Here is a 21,745-nt window from a genome sequence, read left to right as displayed (position 1 = left end):
CTTTTTGTCTCTTTCCCGTTGGAGGCATCACTGTGCTCCTGACTGCTTGCCTTGCCAGGATGTGTCATACTCAGCCTGCTACCTCCATAACAACACCTTACCAGACCCATCACCCCAACACCTTTCCAGACCCATCACCCCAACACCTTTCCAGACCCATCACCCCAACACCTTTCCAGACCCATCACCCCAACACCTTACCAGACCCATCACCCCAACACCTTACCAGACCCATCACCCCAACACCTTACCAGACCCATCACCCCAACACCTTTCCAGACCCATCACCCCAACACCTTACCAGAGCTTCTTTTCTCCTACAGCTAGCTAAGTACATAGAATAGAAATACACACTCATGAAAGAAAACTGGCCTTGATGATTAACTTACTGTGGGGCAGAGCTGTGGGCTTTCTAGTGTATGATACCTCAAAGGTGGAGAGAAACAACTTTCTTTTTAAGTGAGTAAACAGGATATACCATGCAGTTTCTTTTCTTTCTTTCTTTCTTTCTTTCTTTCTTTTTTTTTTTTTTTTTTGGTAAAGATTTATTTCTTTATTATTTATACAGTGTTCCGTTTGCATGTACACCTACACACCAGAAGAGGGCACCAGATCTCATTATAGATGGTTGTCAGCCACCATGTGGTTGCTGGGAATTGAACTCAGGACCTTTGGAAGAGCAGATGGTGCTCTTAACCTCTGAGCCACCTCTCCAGCCCACCATGCAGTTTCTGTATCAACTATTCAAATATGCTATGGTTGTAGAAAATTTAGTATTGGCAACATACACGTAAAGAACTGAGTGTGACTATGTCCTAACAAAAGACAGACAGAGCTGTGTCACTATGTACTTGAATTTATAGAAGGCAGGCAGTCACGCGGCCCAGCTTTCCCCAAGACAATGAGTGCTGTCACCCTAAATCAAATGGTCACTAATTGGTCACATATAATTTTGAAGAGGTTGACCAAACACTAACATATTAAGGGTCTTGACCCTCTTCAGCAGAACTATCAGCAATGAGATTAGAGATAATGTTTTAATAGTGCTTGGAAGGCGTCTAGAACTGGTCTGCTTTATCTATAGTATTTCACTTAAACTGACAATCCTACTGAGTATTTAATACTATGGGTGCCAGTCTATAGATGATGAAACCGAGACACTGGTAGGTTAAATAAGCTGGCTGAGGAGACAGAATTAATGGGGCTAGACTCCAAGTTGGCTGCTTTCCTCTCACCCCTATAATCATCCTGATACTTGTATGTGACTCTAGGAGAGCTGGTAAAGTATTACTTCTCAGTCGTCTCTGTGCATAACTTAGAAACATGAGGCCCGGAGAGCTGCAAGCAACTGTGCAAAGGTCACGCATCGCTGGTAACTGAGATAAACAGGTCTTGAAGCAAATGGAGTCTCTGCCAGGAAGACCTGGAAGTCAAAATGATGCTTAGGTCAACAGTCACAAAGACAAAAATCCCTTAAGACAAGTAATGCCCTCTAATTTCTCATTTTAAATTTGATTTTTATAGCTTTTATTCTGTAAAAGATAAGGTGATATATATTTTTTCCTCTACCCCTGGCCTCCATCAGGCTCTACACTTATGATTCGGAAGCCCCTGGGGCTGATTAGAATGGCGGAGGCTGAGTAGGACCTCAGCAGCTCAGAGGCTCATCAAGAAGCTGGCAGGATCATGGCAGCAGAACCGTCAGGAACATCTAGTGTGTAGTCCAGGCTGTGAACACTGCCCTGGAATCTCATTTCATTTTGCGTGCAGAAATGTCCATGTGCATTAACAGCTTGAATTTAAAATACCATATGGCATGAAATAAAACTTGCATTTGCTGTCCATGGTTATTGTAATAAAGATGTGACCATATTCCAAGTAGGACTGGAGCTTTATTATTGCAAATGGACTATACTGTGGGTCATAATATACAATCAGTCCTGTTTGAGTATGACTTTTGGATTAATATGCATAGATGAAGAACAAGGCTTAGGGATTGTGATATGTGCTTGGAAGTCTTTGTGCTCAGCCATAGAGTCTGTTTTTTACCTTTCAGTGGCTGGGGGGACCAAAAGCGGAAGGGATGAATATTTCAAAGGATTAGGTTTTGCAACCATTCTCCACCTACCCACAAATATTACTAATATTAGAAGACCTTAGACATGCAATAGTGTATAGTAGGAGATTTAGGATAGAAATAGCCCATCTAAGAGAACAAGTAGAGTACAAATTACTAGGGACTCCAGACAGTGTAATTACTACTATTAAATTTGAAATTTAAGTTTTCTGGCAATGGGGGCAAAAAGGGAAACATGTCGAGTTATATTGTTTCATACTCTGGGTAAAACCAGCTTTCACATTTGTCTGCAGAGAAAATTGTTATTTTGTGCAAAGCTTAACCAATAATTTAACACACATGTTCTTGGGATAATGTGGTTGAAAATGACTTCACTACAGCTTTGCAAAAGTTGTACGAATTCTGTGGTATTGGTGTTAGGTGAATGAATCATCAGCTGAATTTTCTTCCTTTTATTTCTTCATTATCTCTGCGTTTAAGGTGAATAATATGGTTGTGATGCTAATGTCTGAGGATATGGGGATAACTATGGTATTTCTTGTTCTTGAGGAGTTCACCAGGTGAAAGAGGAGAGGCAGGGATTGAACACTGAGGGAAGGACTCTGAACTAAATACACGTAATTATTTGTACCCACTTTTAATGGAAGAATGCGTAAGTTGCCATGGGATATAAGAAGGGGCTCAGCAAAATGACGGGGGCGTGCCACCAAGTCAGTGTAATCAGGGCACTGCAAATACAGCCCAAGAAGAATAGCAGAAGAGACAGGTGAAAGAGGGGAATGGAACGTCAGAACAATTGATCTCTTAAATTGGATGGAAGGCTCACATGATGGCATGGGATCAGAGAAATGCCTAGGGGGTTTAGATTTGAGAGGGTTAGCTCAAACTGACGTTGTATGGAAGCAATGAGTAGTCATCAGTGTTTATTGTCAAGGCAGTGTTTATTGTACAGTTTTAGAAAGAACATTGCAATATAGTGTGGAATGAAGGTAGACCAGAAGGACCACTTAGGAGGCCATTGGTGTAATTCTTAATTGAAATGCTGAGGATCTGAATGAAAGCCATGACATTGAAGATCATCAGAGCTCACAAGCACAGAGGAGAGTGACCCATGGATCTGGTTTAATGGATACAGGGGGAGAAAGTAGAAGGCACCAAATGAAGTCTCTCTGCTTAGGTGTCTGGGTGGCAGGACAATTCATGGAGTCTGTAACAACAGAGAAAACTGTAGGTAGAGAGCACGCAGTGCAAGTTGGTGAAGAGGAGTTCAGTTAATACTGAAGCTAATCCAGTGGACAATTTTGAGAGTTGAGATCTGAGCAGGAGGCAATACATAGTGCATTTACCAGAATATAGATGACAGCTAAAAGATGCTGGTGAAATATCTAGGAACTGAAGAAAAGTCAGAGTTTGGAAGTGCGATAAACCTGCACTTTTACAAGTTATGTAGAGAACAGAGGAGATCAAAGCATTGTAAAAATAAGCAAGGAATACAGAGTAATAGAAATAACCAGTGTGATGTGTGTCAATACCTAGTGATGAAATTTGGGACTGAGAAAGTCTGTAAAATTGTTCCTGTGATGTAGCATCTGTGACAAGTGGGACTTGGTAGACATTGGGTCTCTGACTACAGCACTGAGGTTTCATATGGGATGTCTGTGATAGTTTCCCTTGTTTGGAGGACAGGTGGTTTACATATTACATATGTTTTCACAGTTTGAGATCCAGAGTTCTCTAGCTTAGATGAGATCTTTAAACACTTCAACCCAGAAGTGAATGCAGAATATATTTCCCACATATCTTGAAAGTAAGCTCTCATATGAAATGGAAATGATAGTGTCCTGGGCTGTGGAACAAGGAAGAGATTATGTTAACAAAATTTTAAGGCCTGTTTTCATTTATGAATCACTTCACTATATAGAAATAATGTGCTCCATGGAATAAGTGATTTCAAAGAAAATCATGTCCTGAAGCTCTTGCTAGGGTGACTTTAATAGAAATGGGAACACTTTGCTAGCAGAAGTGTTAACCTTCCCTTTTAGTCAACACATTCAGTCACTGTGCAGGTCCCAAGGTGTCTTTTGCTGGCATCCATCTTGAGTGTGTCCATGTCCTCTCTCTGCACATTAACTGTATTCCAAGACATCCCATCCAAAGGCTGTTCCTTTTCTCTAATATCAACCCTACTTTCTGCTTTACCCATTTTCCACCAGTAACCAGTCCAATCTAAGTCCAAGTCACTGTTCTACTTAAAACTCCTTCCATTGATGATTCACCGCCTTATATTACTATATAGATATCTAGAACATCAGTACACTACCATATAATGCTTTCCACCTGTCTGGTCTGCTATTATGTACTCTAGATTTTTAAGTTCTTTAAGTGTACCTTGTCCTTTATCCATTGTGTTCCTTTTCTTTCTTTTTCTTTCTTTCTTTCTTTCTTTCTTTCTTTTTTAGAGATTATTTATTTATTATGTTTAGAGTGTTCTGCCTGCATGTACACCTGCAAGCCAGAAGAGGGCATCAGATCACATTATAGATGGTTGTGAGCCACCATGTGGTTGCAGGGAATTGAACTCAGGACTTTTGGAAGAGCAGTCAGTGCCCTTAACCTCTGAGCCATCTCTCCAGCCCATGTTCCTTTTCTTATGGATGCTTTTTATGTCAGTCTTTCAAATGAGTCCTTCCTGTCTGGTCTATGGTTTGGCTTTCAGAAAACTGACCTCAATGAAGAGTGATTTGAAACACAAAGTGTCAGTCCCTCAGTCTCATCTGAAAGCTAGGCCTATCAGTTAACAGGGATCTGCCCACCAGTTCAATCATCTTAGGTTTTGAGCGTTTTTTTTTTTTTTTAAAGATTTGATTTGTACACTATCCTAACAAACTGTAGTTATAAAGAAGATAACTATTTTATTTCCTCAATGCCAACCACAGAAAGCACCCTATACCAGGCCTACAAGACTGGTGTTTCACCTTTCTGGATGTTGAAAAGTCTATATCACTGATTTTATTTTGAGTGCTGTGAGAGACACTTGTCAAGCCCTTCTTCCTGGCTCACAGGTAGTCATCTGCATCATCATTCTCACTTCTTAATGTGTGAATGAAGATGCTCCCTTCTTATAAGAATACTGGGCACATTGCATTAGGGTTCCCATGGTGACGCGAGTTGAACTTAATTGCTTCTGTGGAGAACCTACCTCCGATAAGGTCACAATTTCAGAAACCTAGTCAGAATTCAGCCTATGACCTTTGGGCTGAAGTATAGTTCTAGTTTCATTATGCTGCCCTGACAAAGTGCTCTGACCTAAAGCAACTTGAGGAGGACCGGGATTATTTGGCTTACACTTGTAGGTCACAGTCCATCACTGAGAAAAGTCAGGGCAGGAAATTGAACCAACCCATAGAGCAGTGGTTCTCGCTCTTCCTAATGCTGCGACCCTTTAATGTAGTTCTTCATGTTGCGATGACCTCCGACCATGAAATTAGTTTTTTTGTTGCTACTTGTAACTTTGCTACTGTTATGAATTGTAACATAAACATCTGGTATGCAGGATATCTGATATGCGACCCCCGTGAAAAGACCATTTGGCTTCCAAAGGGATCATGACCCACAGGCTGAGAAACTCTGCCATGGAGGACCTATCCTAGCTGACTTGTCCACAGGCTCAGGCTCAACTAGCTTTCTTATACAGCCTAGCTCCATATGCCTAGAAATGGCACTTCCCACAGGGGGCTGGGACATCTAGATCAGTTTTTTTTTTTAAATGACGACAATCCCTTACAGACGTGGCCACAGGCCAACCTGACCTTTGCATTCCCTCAACTGATACTTCTTAGAGGATCTTTTACAATACTGAGTTCACAGCTGAAGCCAATTAGGGCAAGTCTCTCTCAATAATAGAGCCTCAGAGTTGATTTAATTATATAGTACTTTATAACATGAAAAAGATATAAGAACATTAGGTAAAAACTATTTCTTTCATATTATATCTGTATTAGTTACTATTCTGTTGCTGTGATAAAACAGCACGGCCAAGGCAACTTTTAGGAAATGAATGTTTTGGCTTCCATGTCCATAGAGTTAGTGTCTGTAATAGCAGGGACGGCATGGCAGCAGGCAGCTGGCATCGTGGCAGGAGTGGGAAGTAGAGCGAACCGGAAGTATGAGAGGCGTTTCACTCTCAAAGCTCACATCCAGTAACGTAGTTCCTCCAGCTTACCTGTGCCTCCTAAACCTCCCCAAACAGCATCACCAACGGGGGGAACCAAGTGCTCAGATGACTGAAACTATGGAGGGTCTTTCTTATTTGAACCGCCATGACCTATATAAGCCAGGCAACGCAGCTAAACAAAGCAAGAAATTAGCTGTGCTTCCCCAAATCACTCCCCAAATGTTCTGCATTTGTACTTCCGTCTGCGACCCATAGCAAAGCACAACAGAGTTAGGTTCTGGCTAAGAAACTAATTTGTGCCACTCTCCAAACTGGAGACTGTCTTCAAGAAGTTATTAAAAGTTAACTGGCATGTGTTACAAGAACCCTTTGAGGTCAGAAGTTCGAATCACTGGAAGAGAAACTTCAGCAATGGAAACTCTATGTGCTCATAAACCCAGGAGCATACTAGAGGTGGATTTTAATATTTCTCTTTTTATATTAATGAGATCAAAATTATAGGTCTCATAGAATTTTCTTCTTTACTCATTATTTAATGGTCAGGTCATATTTTTAATTTTAATTTTAATTGGATTGGCCCTAAAGTGTTAAATAAGCTAAACCCAAAATAATTATCTAATTTAGGAAATTTGCTGTGAACACACACACACACACACACACACACACACACACACACACACACACACACACACTGAATTTTTTCCTCTCTCAGATTTTCAGCTGGGGTTTGGGTTTTGAACAGAGTCTCATCCAGATCTATTTTCTGTTCTTGAAATCTACTTCACTGGCTTGCTTAGCGAGAAGGAACTCCAGCTCCGTGGTTAGGACTTTTTAGTGTGATAACTAAACAAATGCCAATATTCATATAACCATTCCACCATTTCTGTGGTTTCCTAATCTTTTTATTATCTGTGGCCAGAAAATAATGCTAATTTTCCCCTTTAGGAGAAGCCATTTTGCTGTTTTTAATGACCATTAGTGGATGACACCTCCATTGCAGTGTTCATATAATGGACTTGCTGCTTTTATGTCAGTGCCTCCTGTCAATACCTGGAGGTGTTTTTTGCAGGGTGCCTGGATGCTCATTGTGCCCGATGTCCTCATTATTGTCAGTAAGTTCTGCTTTGGTGACAGCTGATGCAGAGCAAGCAGCTCTGGCTCTTATGCCTCAGTAGCTCTTGTACCACAGGTGCCAACCTGTCAGGCAAAGCCAACAGCAGTGTTATGGTGTGGCTGCCTTGAATCGCAAAGCCACACCCACTCAAACAAATTAAGCTGCTTTTGATTTGCAGTGAGAAAACAAAACTCTAGAGTGTTAGTCACCCATTTCTGATGGTCTTCAATTAAGCTGTAATATTATTAGGATGGATTTTATTTAAATTAAAGTTGGTTGAATGACAAAAGAAACAGGACCAATCCAAGTTATTCTGTTCCTTAAAAATGTATTCTTTGAAAGTGATATATATATATATTATTTATACCCTTACCTCTCTTTAGCTTCTACTACAACCTCTTACCTCAACTTCTTTCTAATGCCACATCCTCCTTTTGTACAGTTTATTATTTATTTATTTGTTTATTTATTTATTCCACTGAATTCGGTTGGTGCTGCCCATCTGCACACATGCATGGGTCATCCACTGGGGACTAGGACACTTAGTAGTGGCCACAGTCCAAAATAAAAATTACCCTCTCTCCCTCATCAGTCATTATCTGCCTGTACCTCATCTTGAGGTGGGGGCATCTAAGGAGCCCTTCCCTCTGTGGTGCTAGAAGTTTTTAACTGACTCGATCTTGTGTAGGTTAGTGCAACACCGACTGCAGCTCTGAGTTCATGTGTGGGAGTCCTGTCCTGTGCAGAAGACAGTGTTTCACAGCACTTCTCCCCAGAACATTCCATCCTTTTGTTAATTTTTTTGTGTTTAAGTGTGTTTTGTGTGTGTGTGTGTGTGTGTGTGTGTGTGTGTGTGTGTGTGTGTGTGTGTATGTGTTATGTACATGAACACAGGGCTCACAGCGGCCAGAAGAGGGCATCAAATCCCTTGGAGTGGGTAACTCTTGTCCTCTGGAAGAGCAGCAGTTACAGTCTCTTAAGCTCTGAGCCATCTCTCCTGCCTCACCACAAAGTTCTGTTCTCGTAAAAATATTTTTCAGATTTATTTTTTTATTTTATATGTATGAGTGTGTGCATAAGCATGCACATCGAGTGTGTGTGTGTGTGTGTGTGTGTGTGTGTGTGTGTGTGTGTGTGTGTATGGTGCCCGCTGAGGCCAGAGAGGAGCATGTCAGATCCCATGGGACTGGAGTTGTGGACGGCCGTGAACTATCATGAGGTTGCATGGAACTGAAGCTGGGTCCTTTGCAAGCTCAGCAGTTGCTCTAAACCGCTGAGCCATATCTCCACTTCCCAATATTCTATTCTTAATGCATATAACTTAAAAACCTATTTCTCACGTCTCACAAGCAGGCGTATTTTAGACATTTCTGAGGACAGTGTGCATTAAAATATGGATACACCTTCTCTTCTTAATTATGATATCAATAACAGTTTCCAACGTCTCATTCTGTCTCTAAGTCTTTTGGAGAAGAAAGGTGTGGACTTAAATTTAGGAATGTATGTGTAGAATTGGGTGTCCTTTTAAAAAAAGAATCTCGACATATTTATTCCCTTTAAAAAAAACCTAAAATATATATAATAAACTTCTCCCACCGCTTACTGAGATGTGCCAGGCCAGTGGGTCAAAGATGGAGTTCCACAGGTAAGTGTGTAATTTCTAAGAACACAGAAAAGGCAGCCAGCCCTTTAGAACACTGGTGAATAGACACTTGCCTAAAGGTACTTTCTGTTACGTGACAGTGAAGCCTGGCTTGGGAACTTCATTTTGCGTTGACCGAGTGCTAATATTCATTTGGCACAGTGGCCTCCATCTGACCTTTCTAAATAATCCACAATGCTGCAGCCAAAACCTCCATCGTAACTTAAAAATCTAAGGTAAATTATTCATAAATATTTCTCCGAGGGCCTTAGAATATAATTTATAATATAACTGTAAGCCATACACTTGTCCTTTAATTATAGGCTTAAATCTAGAGGAAATTTTTATTCTGTGAATTTCATATTTCAGTAATTATTTTTTTTTACCTTAAAAACTTTCATATTTGGAAGTATTTAAAGTACCACTAACACCAAAAAGAGTTTAGGCGTAAGTTGAGATGAATAAAAATGAATTTTTAATGGTGTCAAATTGTCCTTTTGAGTAAGGTAAAAGCTGAATTAGTTTAGAAAGTACACTGTGCACCTCAGCCCCTCCAGGGTGTCATGTAAGCAGGAGTATTGCCTGCTGCGAGAGTGAGTGGAAATAGGATGGCCCTAAGGGACACTTCGGCTGTCTCTTTAGCAGAACCCGCTGATTTGTGTGTTTCTAGCAAGCTCCAGCCTTTATCTCCATGCCTCATATAAGTCTCAGTTTGATTCCGGTCATAACTCATTCTCTACCTTTTAGTACTGTGCTTGCTGCAAAGTTTATCTTCAGTTATCTGTATCCCGGGTTCACAGCATCTTATTTAAAAGAAACAGGCCTTATTTAATATTCCTTTATTCACTATAGAACTTGACTCATCCTATTACCAGAAGAAGAGTCATGCAGGTTATGAATATATTGGAAATATCTAACATAGAATCTAGTGTTTATTTGTGATGCAGGAATGTGCCTGTGTAGTTTAAGGACTCATTTTAATTAGAAATGTAATGTCAGATACCTACATATATATCATATTATGTCTATTTTTATACTATCAACTTTGAGCTTAATTTTTGATTTGACTTTCTCCATTGTGTAAAAATTACTTCAAGAGACCTGGATGGGATGACAGAATAACATCCTGATGCTCCTTTTTTTTTTTTTTATAGCAACATTGTGATTCTATAGACTGGCTCCAGCAAGGATTCTGTTCTTGTTTTGTTGTTGTTGTTGTTCCCTCAGCCCAATGCTCAAGTCAGTTTGCCTTTTGCATATCTTAGTGAACTGTTTTTCAGCTTTTATGTAAATCTTTTGTGGAAAACCAATTAGCCACTTTATTTTTGCATGTATTGACTAGGTAACTATTAAATACCCCTCACTCAAAGAGAGCAGAGTTTAAAAGAACTTGGGGAAACATTTGAAATTCAATTTTTCTATCATCAATACACATTTTGACATTTTGCCAGTCCATTTAGTTTTTTCCAGCAAAGCATACATTACTATTTGGTAGATTATGGTAATTAACTATATAAGTGAGGTGCCTGCTTCCCTTTCTCAGAGCACAGAGTAACTGAGTGTGTTCAGTTCAGCTCCCAAGTATACACATGGAAGTCACAAGCTACCACTCCACAGGCATTGTGCAGGATCCTGGAAGAGGAATCTCCAAAGAGCACAAGAAGGAAGGATGTGTGTCTAGAGGGAGCCAAATCCTGTTCCAGTACCTCAGTCGAGGGAAGAGACAGTAACACGATAGACTGTGAAGTTTTTGTACTTTTGGAAATATTACATACCTAGGGATATTGTCCTACCTATCACAGGTCTAGACATTTTCTAATTGTCATGTTTGTGGTCTTTCTTTTAGCCTATGGTGCCTAGTAGATGATCTCAGAATTCTTTGTGATTAAAAAAAAAAAATCCCACATCCATCTTTCTAATACCATTGGCTCTTTTTTCTTTTTTCCTTTTTCTTTTTTCTTTCTTTCTTTCTTTCTTTTTTTTGTTCTTTTTTTACTTTTATGCTTTCATAATAACTCCATAAGGATTTCTGGAAGGCCATGTAGACACAATAAGCCTTTCAGATAAGAATCTAACTAGAGAACGGGTGGCTCCCACACTCTCCTACAGACTGAACCATGGTGCATGGCCCAGACAGAAGCCTAACCCATCAAGTGGCTCCCACACTCTTGAGTGGACAGAGCCAAGGTCCCACGGTCTGACCCAGAATGACCAGAAGCCTAAGCCAGCGGGTGTCTTCTGCTCTCTCCAGCAGATAGAACCGATGTCCCAGGCCCCCGTGGCCAAGGGCAGCATCTCCAAAACCCAGCCAAAGGCAGATAGTATTTACCTACACTATTTTGGACTGAATCTTGGGTTGCAGAGTACAAGCACCAGCCTCTGCTGGCCCAGTGGGGAGCCCAGGGTGTGGAACAAAGTCCCCCAGAGCTGAAACCAGGTCACCTGACTGATCCCTGATCTCCATAGGTGAGGGGTCCTGACACTCACCAACAAACTACTCTCAATGACCAGTGAAGGACACTAGAAACTATTTTCTGACATCAGAAACAGCAAGATGACTAAAGACCAGCATTAAAAACACAAACAACAAAAGTCAGAATAATATGACATCTCCAGAACCCAGTTATCCCAAACAATTCAACCCTTGGAACTCAAACACAATTGAAGCACAAGAAAATGACCTTAAGTCCTTAGTAATGAAGATGATAATGGAAGAAACAAATAAAAATCATAAACAAATACAGGAAGATGCAACAAAACAGATTGAGGACCTTAGAGAGGCCATGGCAGAAGCCTAGAGAGAGGAAATGAAGAAAACATTGGAAGAATTTCAGGAAAATGCAAACAATCAGATGTAAGAATTCTGTAAAATCATTCAAGATCTGAAGATGAAAATGGAAACAATGATAAAAGCACAGATAGAAGAAAGCTGGGAACGAGAGAACTTAGAAAAGAAAACAAGAAATGTAGAGGTAAGCTTCACTATTAGAACTTAAGAGATGGAGGAAAGAACCTCGGGTGTAGAAGATACAACCATTAAAGAAAATGTTAAGTCTGAAAAATTCCTGACAGAAAACACTAAAGAAATCAAGGACACCATAAAAAGACAAAACCTAAGGATAATAGGAATTGAGGAAAAAGGCTCAGAAAATATTTTCAACAAAATCATAGAAGAAAATTTCCCCAACTTAAAAGAAAGAGATGCATATAAACATACAAGAGACATCCATAACACTAAATAGAATAGACCGGAAAAGAAAATCCTCCTGCCACATAACATTCAAAACACAAAATGTACAGATCAAAGAAAAATATTAAAAGCATCCAGAGGAAAAGACCAAGTAACATATAATGACAAACCTATCAGAATTACGTGTGACTTCTCAGCAGAGACTATGAAAGCCAGAAGGGCCTGGGCAGAGGTCCTGCAAAACCTAAGAGACCACTGATGACAGTCCAGACTATTATCCCCAGTGAAACTTTCAATAACCATTGATTGGGAAAACAAGATATTCCAAGACAAAAGCAAATTCAAACAGTATTTATCCACAAATCCAGCCCTACAGAAGTTACTAGAAGGAAAACTGTAACCCAAAGTGACAAAATACAACCAAAATAACACAGGAAATAGATAACTTCATTGTAGCAAAATATAACCAGACAAACACTCTACTGAAACCAACATCAAAATCAAATGACCTAACAGTTACTGGTCATTAATATTCTCAACAACAATGGCCTAAACTCTCCAATAAAAAGACATAGACTAACAGAATAGATGCATAAACAAAACACAATATTCTTCTGCATTCAAGAAACATATCTCATGTACTCTGGTGCCTCATATTTGACCATGCCCCCTGGAGGGGGAGACCTGGTGGCACTCAGAGGAAGGACAACAGGTTACCGAGAAGAGACTTGATACCCTATGAGCATATACAGGGGGAGGTAATCCCCCTCAGGAACAGTCATAGGGGAGGGGAATAAGGGGAAAATTGGAGGGAGGGAAGAATGGGAGGATACAAGGGATGGGATAACCATTGAGATGTAACAAGAATAAATTAACAAAAAAAATAAAAATAAAAACAAACAACAACAACAACAAAAAACAGACAAAACAAAAAAAGAAACATATCTCAGCCATAGGGATAGACATTACCTCTAGGTAAAAGGCTGGGAAAAGGTATTCCAAGCAAATGGACACTAGAAGCAAGCTGGGGCAGCCATTCTAATATCTAATGAAATAGACTGTTAACCAAAATTAATCAAAAGAGATGAGAAAAGACACTTCATACTCATCAAAGGAAAATTCAACCAATATGACATCACAATTCTGAACATCTACACCCCCAATACAAGGGCACCTACATTTGTAAAAGAAATGTTAGCAAAGATTAAACCACACATTGATCCCCACACATTAACAGTGTCAGACTTTAACACCCCCACTTTCACCAAAGGATAGGTCAATGAAACAGAAGATAAACTGAGAAATAATGACACTAACTGATGTCATGAATCAAATGCATCTAACAGATTATCTACAGAACTTTCCCCTCAAACACAAAAGATTATACCTTCTTCTTAACACTTCATGGAACCTTCTCAAAAATTGACCAAAGCAAGCTGCAGCAAATACAAGAAGATTGAAATATTACCTTGTATCCTAACAGACCACCATGGCGTAAAGCTGGACTTCAACAACAGATATATAAAAAAAAAAGACCTACACACACATGGAAACTGACAACTCTCCACTCAACAACACCTGAGGCAGGGAAGAAATAAGTAAATTAAGGACTTCCTAAAATTCAGTGAAAATGAATGTACAACATACCCAAATTTATGGAACACATTGAAAGCAGTGCTAAAAGGAAAGTTCATAGCACTCAGTGCCTTCATAAAGAGATTGAAAACATCTCATATAGGCAACTTAATGAGGCATCTGGATGCCTGAGGAAAAAAAAAGAAGCAGAAACACCTAAGAGGAGTAGATGGCTGGAAATAATCAAACTCATGGGTGAAATCAATAAATTAGAAACAAAGAGAACAATTCAAAGAATCAACAGAACCAAGAGCCAGTTCTTTGAGAAAATCAACAAGATAGACAAACCATTAGCCAAACTAGCTAAAAGGCAGAGAAATACTATTCAAGTGGACAAAATAAGAAATGAAAAGGGAGACATAACAACAGACTCTGAAGAAATACAAAGCATCATTAGGTCCTACTTCAAAACGTATATGCTATAAAATTTGAATATCTAAAGGAAATGGACAACTTTCTTGATCAATTCCACCTGCTAAAATTGAATCAAGATTATACAAACAAATTAAATAGTCCTATTTCTCCTACAGAAATAGAAGCAGTCATCAAAAGTCTCCCCCCAAAAACAAAACAAACAAACAAAAAACAAACAAAAGACCCCAGGGCCAGATGGTTTCAGTGCAGAATTCTACCAGACCTTCAAAGAAGAGTTAATGCTGATATTCTTCAAACTACTCTACAAAATAGAAATGGGTAGAACATTACCAAATTCATTCTATGAGGCCACAGTCACCTTGATACCTAAACATAACAAAGACCCAACCAAAAAAAAGAATTTCAGACAAATTTTTCTTATGAACATTGATGCAAAATACTTAGTAAAATACTTGCAAATCGAATCCAAGAGCACATCAAAGATATAATTCACCATAACCAAGTAGACTTCATCCCAGGCATGCAGAGATGGTTCAATATATGGAAATCCATTATATAAACAAGCTGAGAGAAAAAAAAACCCACATAATCATCTCCTTAGATGGCAGAAAAGCATTTGACAAAATCCAGCACCTATTCATGTTTAAAGTCTTAGAACACCTACCTAAACATAATAAAGGCAATATACTGTAAGCCAATGGCCAACATCAAATTAAATGGAGAGAAGCTCAAGGAAATTCCACTAAAACTAGGGACTAGGCAAGGCTTCCCACTCTCCATATCTCTTGAATATAGTACTTGAAGTTCTAGCTAAAGCAATAAGACAACAAAAGGAGATCAAAGGGATCCACATCAGAAAGGAGGAAGTCAAATTGTCTCTATTCTCAGTTATATGATAGTGTACATAATTGACTCCCAAAATTTCACCAGAGAACTCCTAAAACTGATAAACACCTTCAGCAAAGTGGCTGGCTACAAAATCCACACAAAAAAGTCACGAGCCCTCCTATATACAAATGGAAATCATACTGAGAAAGAAATTAGGGAAACTACACCCTTCACTATAGCCACAAGAAATATAAAGTATCTAGTTGTAACTCTAACTAAGCAAATGGCAGACTTCTATTTTAAAAAACTTCAAATCTCTGAAGAATAAAATTGAAGATGATATCAGAAGATGGAAAGATCTCCTATGTTCATGGATTATAAGAATTTACATAGAAAAATTGCCATCTTACCAAAAGCAATCTACAGATTCAATGCAATTTCTATAAAAATACCTACACAATTTTAAAAGACATTGAAAGATCAATTCTCAACTTCATATAGACAAACAAAAACCCCAGAATAGCTAAAACAATCTCATACAATAAAAGACTCACTGGAGGAGTTTCCATCCCTGATCTAAAGTGATATTATATAGCAACAGTAATTAAAACAACATGATACTGGCATAGCAATAGGCTGGTTGATCAATGGAATCAAATTCAACACCCAGAAATAAATCCACACACCTATGACCACTTAATTTTTGGCAAAGAAGTCAAATCTATACAATAGAAAAAGATAGCATCTTCAAAAAATGGTGCTGTTCTAACTTGATGCCTACATGTAGAAAATGCAAATAGATCCATATTTATCACCATGCACAAAATTCAAGTCAAATGGATTGGGGACCTCAACATAAAACCAGAGACACTAAATTGGTTAGAACAAAAAACAGTGAAGAGGTTTGAACTCATTGGCACAGGAGATAACTTTCTAAACAGAACACCAATTGCCCAGGCTCTAATGTCAACAATTAATAAATGGGACCTTATGAAGCTTAGAAGCTTCTGTAAGGCAGAAGACACTGTCAACAGAACAAAGTGACAGCCTACAGACTGGGAAAAGATCTTCACCAACCCTTTATCTGACTAAGGGCTAATATCCAAAATATATAAAGAACTCAAGAAGTTAAGCATCACCAAACCAAATAACCCAATTAAGAAACTAGAGAATTCTCCACAGAGGGATATCGAATGGCTGAGAAACAAAGAAATGCTCAATGTCTTTAGTCATCAGAGAAATGCAAATCAAAACGACTCTGAGCTTCCATCTTACACCCATCAGAATGGCCAAGATCAAAAACTCAAGTGAAAGCACATGCAGGCAAGGATGTGGAGAAAGAGGAACAATCCATTGCTGGTGGGAGTGCAAACTTGTATGACCACTTTGTAAATCATTCTGGTGCTTTCTCAGAAAATTGGGAATAGGGCTACCTAAAGACCCATCTATTCTACTCCTTGGAATATACCAAAAAGATGCTCCACCACACAACAAGGGCATTTGCTTCACTATATTCATAGCAGCCTTATTTCTAATATCCAGAATCTGGAAACAACCTAGATGTCCCTCAGTCAAAGAATGGATAAAGAAACTGTGGTACATTAACACTATGGAATACTGCTGAGCTATTAAAAACAAGGAAATCTTGAAATTTGCAGGCAAATGGATGGAACTAGAAACAATCATCCTGAGTGAGCTAACCCAGACCCAGAAAGACACACATGGTATATACTCACTTATAATTGGATACTAGTCACCATGGATGTCCTCTGAGAGTTGTCACTCAGCAGGGGATTGGGACAGATGCTGGGACTTATTATTGCAACTCCAGTTGAGAGTGATATGGGAGACTGGGGAAATAGAAGGATCCAGTGGGTCCTGGAACCCTACAATAAGACCATCAGGACTGGCGGATCTAGATCCAGGGGGCATACACAAACTACTGTATCAACCAAGGACAATGCATGCAATAAACCTAGATCACCTAATTAGATCTAGCCAATGGACAGTACATTCTCCACAGTTATGTGGAGAATGGAGACTGAACTCAGGTGTCCCCAATTTGACCACTTCCCCTTGGTGGAGAGGCATGGTGGCACTCAGAGGAAGGGGAATCATGTTATCAGGATGAGTTCTGATAGGCTGTGATCATATGATGGGGCATGAGGTCCCCTTCTGTCACAGGCTTAGTGGTTGGGAAAGGGTGAAAGGGGGGGGCGGGAAGGGAAGATACAAGTGAGGAGACAACACACACATATGAAAGAAAAGAAAAAAATTTAAATAGAAAACAAACAAACAAAAAGACCTTCCTATCTGGTAAATATGGCTTTAGCCTTAGAAAGATGGTTAAGTTTTTTGAGATTTTTCTACTGAGGATGAGAAATACCCACATTTGGAGTGAATTATTTTCATGTTCACATCAACATCAAGAATTGCCAAAAGGAAGAAATGAAAGACAAGGCAGAAGAAAAGCCAAGCATGGTGACTCACACCTTTAATCCCAGCACTGGGAAGGCAGAGGCAGCAGATCTCTGACTTCAAGGCTAGTCTGCTCTACTACTACAAAGCAAGTCCAGGACAGTCAGGACTACAAGAGAAACCATGTCTCGAAAAACCGAAACAAATCAAAACCAAAACCATAACAAACAAACAAAAAAGAAGAGCCAACAAGAGGCTGTTCTACACCTTGCAGCATTCAAGTGAAGAAAAACTAAAAATGAATTTTGGTCAGTGTGATATTCATACTGTATGTCAGTATTATTGATCAATGTAGTTTCACATACACTGCACTCTTCTTGTGTGTCTGTGAGGACCTTACTCATGCACAGTGGTACTTGATTGTATTTACTTTGTGTAACGTTTCTGTGATTCAGTTAGTTTTAGACCCATTCCAAAGATGAGTACATCATAAGCTTAGAAACGGTAAATGACTTGAACTAAAGTCATATGACTATTACTAAAAACTAGTGCTGGCGTTTGAACATGGCCTTTCTGGCTGTATGGCACACCATTTCTATTATAGCTAAAAACATTAGTGTGCTTTTCAGATATCTTATAAGAAGGCTTCTGTTTTGCGCTAGATCCAACTTATATTTACAAATATGTATCACACACACACACACACACACACACACACACACACACACACAGAGAGAGACACTGTCCTATCTGCCTGTTGCACATACCACCACCCAGTGTGACCACTCAAAACATCCCATAAATATTGCCAAAGCTGCCTGACACAGATGACCACCACTGCTCTAAAGTCAACATGAAGGGACCTTACTGCAAATGTAACCCCCTGGTCACTTTCTGTCTCGCGTGCAAGGGATTTCATACCATTCATGACTTAGCTGCTATCTTGCCAGAATAAGATAGGTGAATTTCTGGGGTAACAAGTCCCCAAGAAGCTCTTAGCCCTTTAGGGCAGCTGTCCCTGTGACTCTGGCTTGGCATTCTAGATTGCTTCTGTGTCCAGGAGCTCAGTAATGTGTGCGTTCATAGACATTGCAACAGGGAAAGAGAGCGTGAAGAATCATGCATGCAGTTTTAATAACCTAATGGGACGTGTCACTTGTCACTTCAGCTCATTTATTGACAAAAGTAAATTACACGGGGCACATCTTACTTTGAGGCAGAGGGGGGTTTGGTCCTCCATGCTTGAAGGGAAGACCCAGGGATACTGGTGCATCTAAGTAATGTGCATCACTACCTTCACTTAAGTCCTGTATGAGGTGAGTCAGGACATTAGAAATACAGAATCTAGTCCTTGGCTCTGGAGAGAATTCAAAGCACAGAATAAGCATCTGTGCAAATAAGATTATGTAAACGTGATCAATTATTATAAATTTATTATTCATATTGGTTTAGAAGATATTTACATTTTTGCTAATATTCACATGTATAATAGATTTTTCAATTAAACTTTCATTATTATTATTATTAATTATTATTATTATTTACTTTTTTGTGTCTTCCAATAAACTTTCATTATTCTTTTGAGTTAAATATATTTCTCATTGTCTTAGAGTTTGTTATAATTTTTACATAAGAATAATTTTCTATTACTTTCCTTCTTGTCTGTTGCAACTTCAAAGAAAATTCTATTTGTGTTTCCCTCACCTACCTATCGAAATCTGAATTATTTAAGTACTTCATATATCTGATGTTGAGTCACTACGAAAGTGTTTCTCAAGATTTAGAATTCTTATAAGCAACATCACCTGGGGAAATTGGTGGAAATCTGAAGCTCTTAACTCAGACTTAAGGAGTGAGAAACTGGGTGTGGGACTAAGCCTTGAACAGTTTTACATGTAGAATCATACCTTAAAAAATACTGGCAATATTCTCCTCCCTCTCTGTTCTCTCTCTCTCTCTCTCTCTCTCTCTCTCTCTCTCTCTCTGTCTCTCTCTCTCTCTCTCTCTCTCTCTCTCTCTCTCTCTGTCTCTCTCTCTCTCTCTGTCTCTCTCTCTCTCTCTCTGTCTCTCCTCTCTCTCTGTCTCTTTCTCTGTCCTCTCTCTCTCTCTCTCTCTCTCTCTCTCTCTCTCTCTCTGTCCTCTCTCTCTCCCTCTCTCTATCTCTCTTTACTGGTAGTTGATAATCTGATAATACCTCTCCCTTTAAGACATCTTTTATGAAGATATTACAAAATATCTGGGGCCCAATGGAATTGATCTTGGTCTGATTTTATTTAAGGCATATTCACTGCTTCTGAGGTTTAACATGCTTCACAGGCCTTATACTATGGGAAGAATTTTACATAGTGATAATCAGAAGTGATGGCTGTATTTTAGTAAACATTTTTTTTTTTTGGAATCTGAGATGCTGTAGATGGGTTCACAATTAATTTGTTAGTGTTTGAAATGAGCTGATGGATTTTTGCATCATTCATAGAGTAAGCACAACTTGATGAGTTTATTTTCATATGTTGATGCATTTAGTTTCTAATGTCTACTTCCAGGTGTGCTTGTTGAGTGCATGATGTGTTTTCTTAAAACAGTAGTAAATGTAGTTTTTAGAAATAGTATTATTTCTTACATCCTTAAAAATCCAGACTTTCAGGCTGGAGAGATGACTCAGGTTAAGAGCACTGGCTGCTCTTCCAGAGGTCCTGAGTTCAATTTCTTGCAACCACATGGTGGCTCAAAACCATCTATAAAGAGATCTGGTGTCCTCTTCTGGCATGCAGGCATACATATGGGCAAAACACTGTATACGTAATAAATAAATGAATCATAAAAAATCCAGCCTTTCAAGCCAGGCGCAGTGGCACACGCCTATAATCCCAGCACTCAGGGAGGCAGAGACAGGAGGATCTCTTAGTTAGAGGCCAGCCTGGTCTACAAAGTGAGCCCATGACATCCAAGTCTACCTGTCTCAAAAAGCAACAACAACAACAACAACAACAACAACAAACAAACAACAAACAAAACAAAACAACAACAAAAAACTCCAGCCTTTCCTCATCAGATTGGAAGATTAATTGCAGTAATTAATTCAGTAGTATATGTTGTACGCAGATACTGAGAACTTAAGTTAGAGCTGTGGTAATTGTTGACCCCATATGCTTATTCTAGAATTCTACCAAACATCTGGCTGGGTAGCTGCCCTCGCCAACTGGAACATGTGACCATCAAGCTGAAGCATGAGTTGGGAGTTACCGCTGTCATGAATTTCCAGACAGAATGGGACATCATCCAGAATTCTTCAGGCTGCAACCGCTACCCCGAACCCATGACTCCAGACACCATGATGAAGCTGTACAAGGAAGAAGGCTTGGCCTACATCTGGATGCCCACGCCGGACATGAGCACTGAGGGTAAGGCCAGAAGACGCACTCTGGTCCTTCACAGAACTTGTCTCAGAGACACCTGGTTTTCTGTCTTCCAGCCATCTATAACTGAATGTCATAAATATGACATTGTGAAATGGAAATAATATAAGGATTTCGATTTAATGTCTTTAGGCACTTGGACAGGATTCTGTTTAATATGGCTTCTGTAGCATATATATGTATATATACTGTGTGGAGGCTTTAGTCTAGTAGCTGGTAACATGGAGGGAATAGTCCCTCAGATATGGCAAATGTTAATGGAATGAACAAAAATAGGAGTTTAAGAGCACAATAGGTTAGTTCTAAACACACACACAGATATTTGGGAGATCTTGTATAGGTAATCTAAAAAGGCTCTGGAGGAAGTAATGTTTGAGGTAATGTCGGAGAAGTGACTGGGGAAAGGGCAAGACGGGAGAGAATGGCAGGGGGAGAAATTTAGAAAAATCCCTATTCCAGGAGAGGATGAAGCATGTTGTAGGAACGGAAACATCAATGTGACTGAAGAACTGAGGATATGAAAGTACCACCAGAGATGCCCCACCCATGGCTTCCTTTCTCTCTGCAAAGCCTCTGTCTTCTTACCCCTAGTCTCTCCTCTTTAGATCTCCACCCTCACTTCTCTCTGTGCTCCCTCTCCTACTTTGTTGCTTCTCTTTAACCACTGTGCCTGTCTATTCTACTTCCCCTTCTAAGAGAGATTAAAGCATCCTCCCTTGGGCCCTCCTGGTTACTTAGCTTCTTTGAGTCTGTGAATTGCAGTATGGTACATCTGAGACAAGGTGAAGACCTAGGATACTGTAGCTTCCTGGGAGGATATGGGGGGGGGTGAGTCTAGCTGAGACTCCTAATAGCAGTGGTCATAGAGACTGAAGA

The 21,745-nt window shown here is 39.5% G+C and overlaps 1 protein-coding gene across 2 annotated transcripts in view; it reads left to right on the top strand.

Moving 5' to 3' along the window:
* Window positions 1-21,745, top strand: part of EPM2A (EPM2A glucan phosphatase, laforin) — a 119,201-nt gene that overhangs the window by 84,134 nt on the left and 13,322 nt on the right. Inside the window, exon 3 of one of the 2 annotated variants that reach the window (XM_084774915.1) lies at window positions 20,613-20,854. The exons of the other annotated variant lie outside the window; for it this stretch is intronic. Coding sequence (XP_084631041.1) covers window positions 20,613-20,854 — 242 coding nt within the window. The remainder of the gene's footprint in view (window positions 1-20,612; window positions 20,855-21,745) is intronic. 2 annotated transcript variants of the gene reach the window in all.

Source organism: Acomys minous (assembly GCF_964271855.1).
Source record: "Acomys minous genome assembly, chromosome: 3".
NCBI classification, from domain to species: Eukaryota; Metazoa; Chordata; class Mammalia; order Rodentia; family Muridae; genus Acomys; species Acomys minous.
This window is presented reverse-complemented; position numbering and strand designations above follow the sequence as displayed.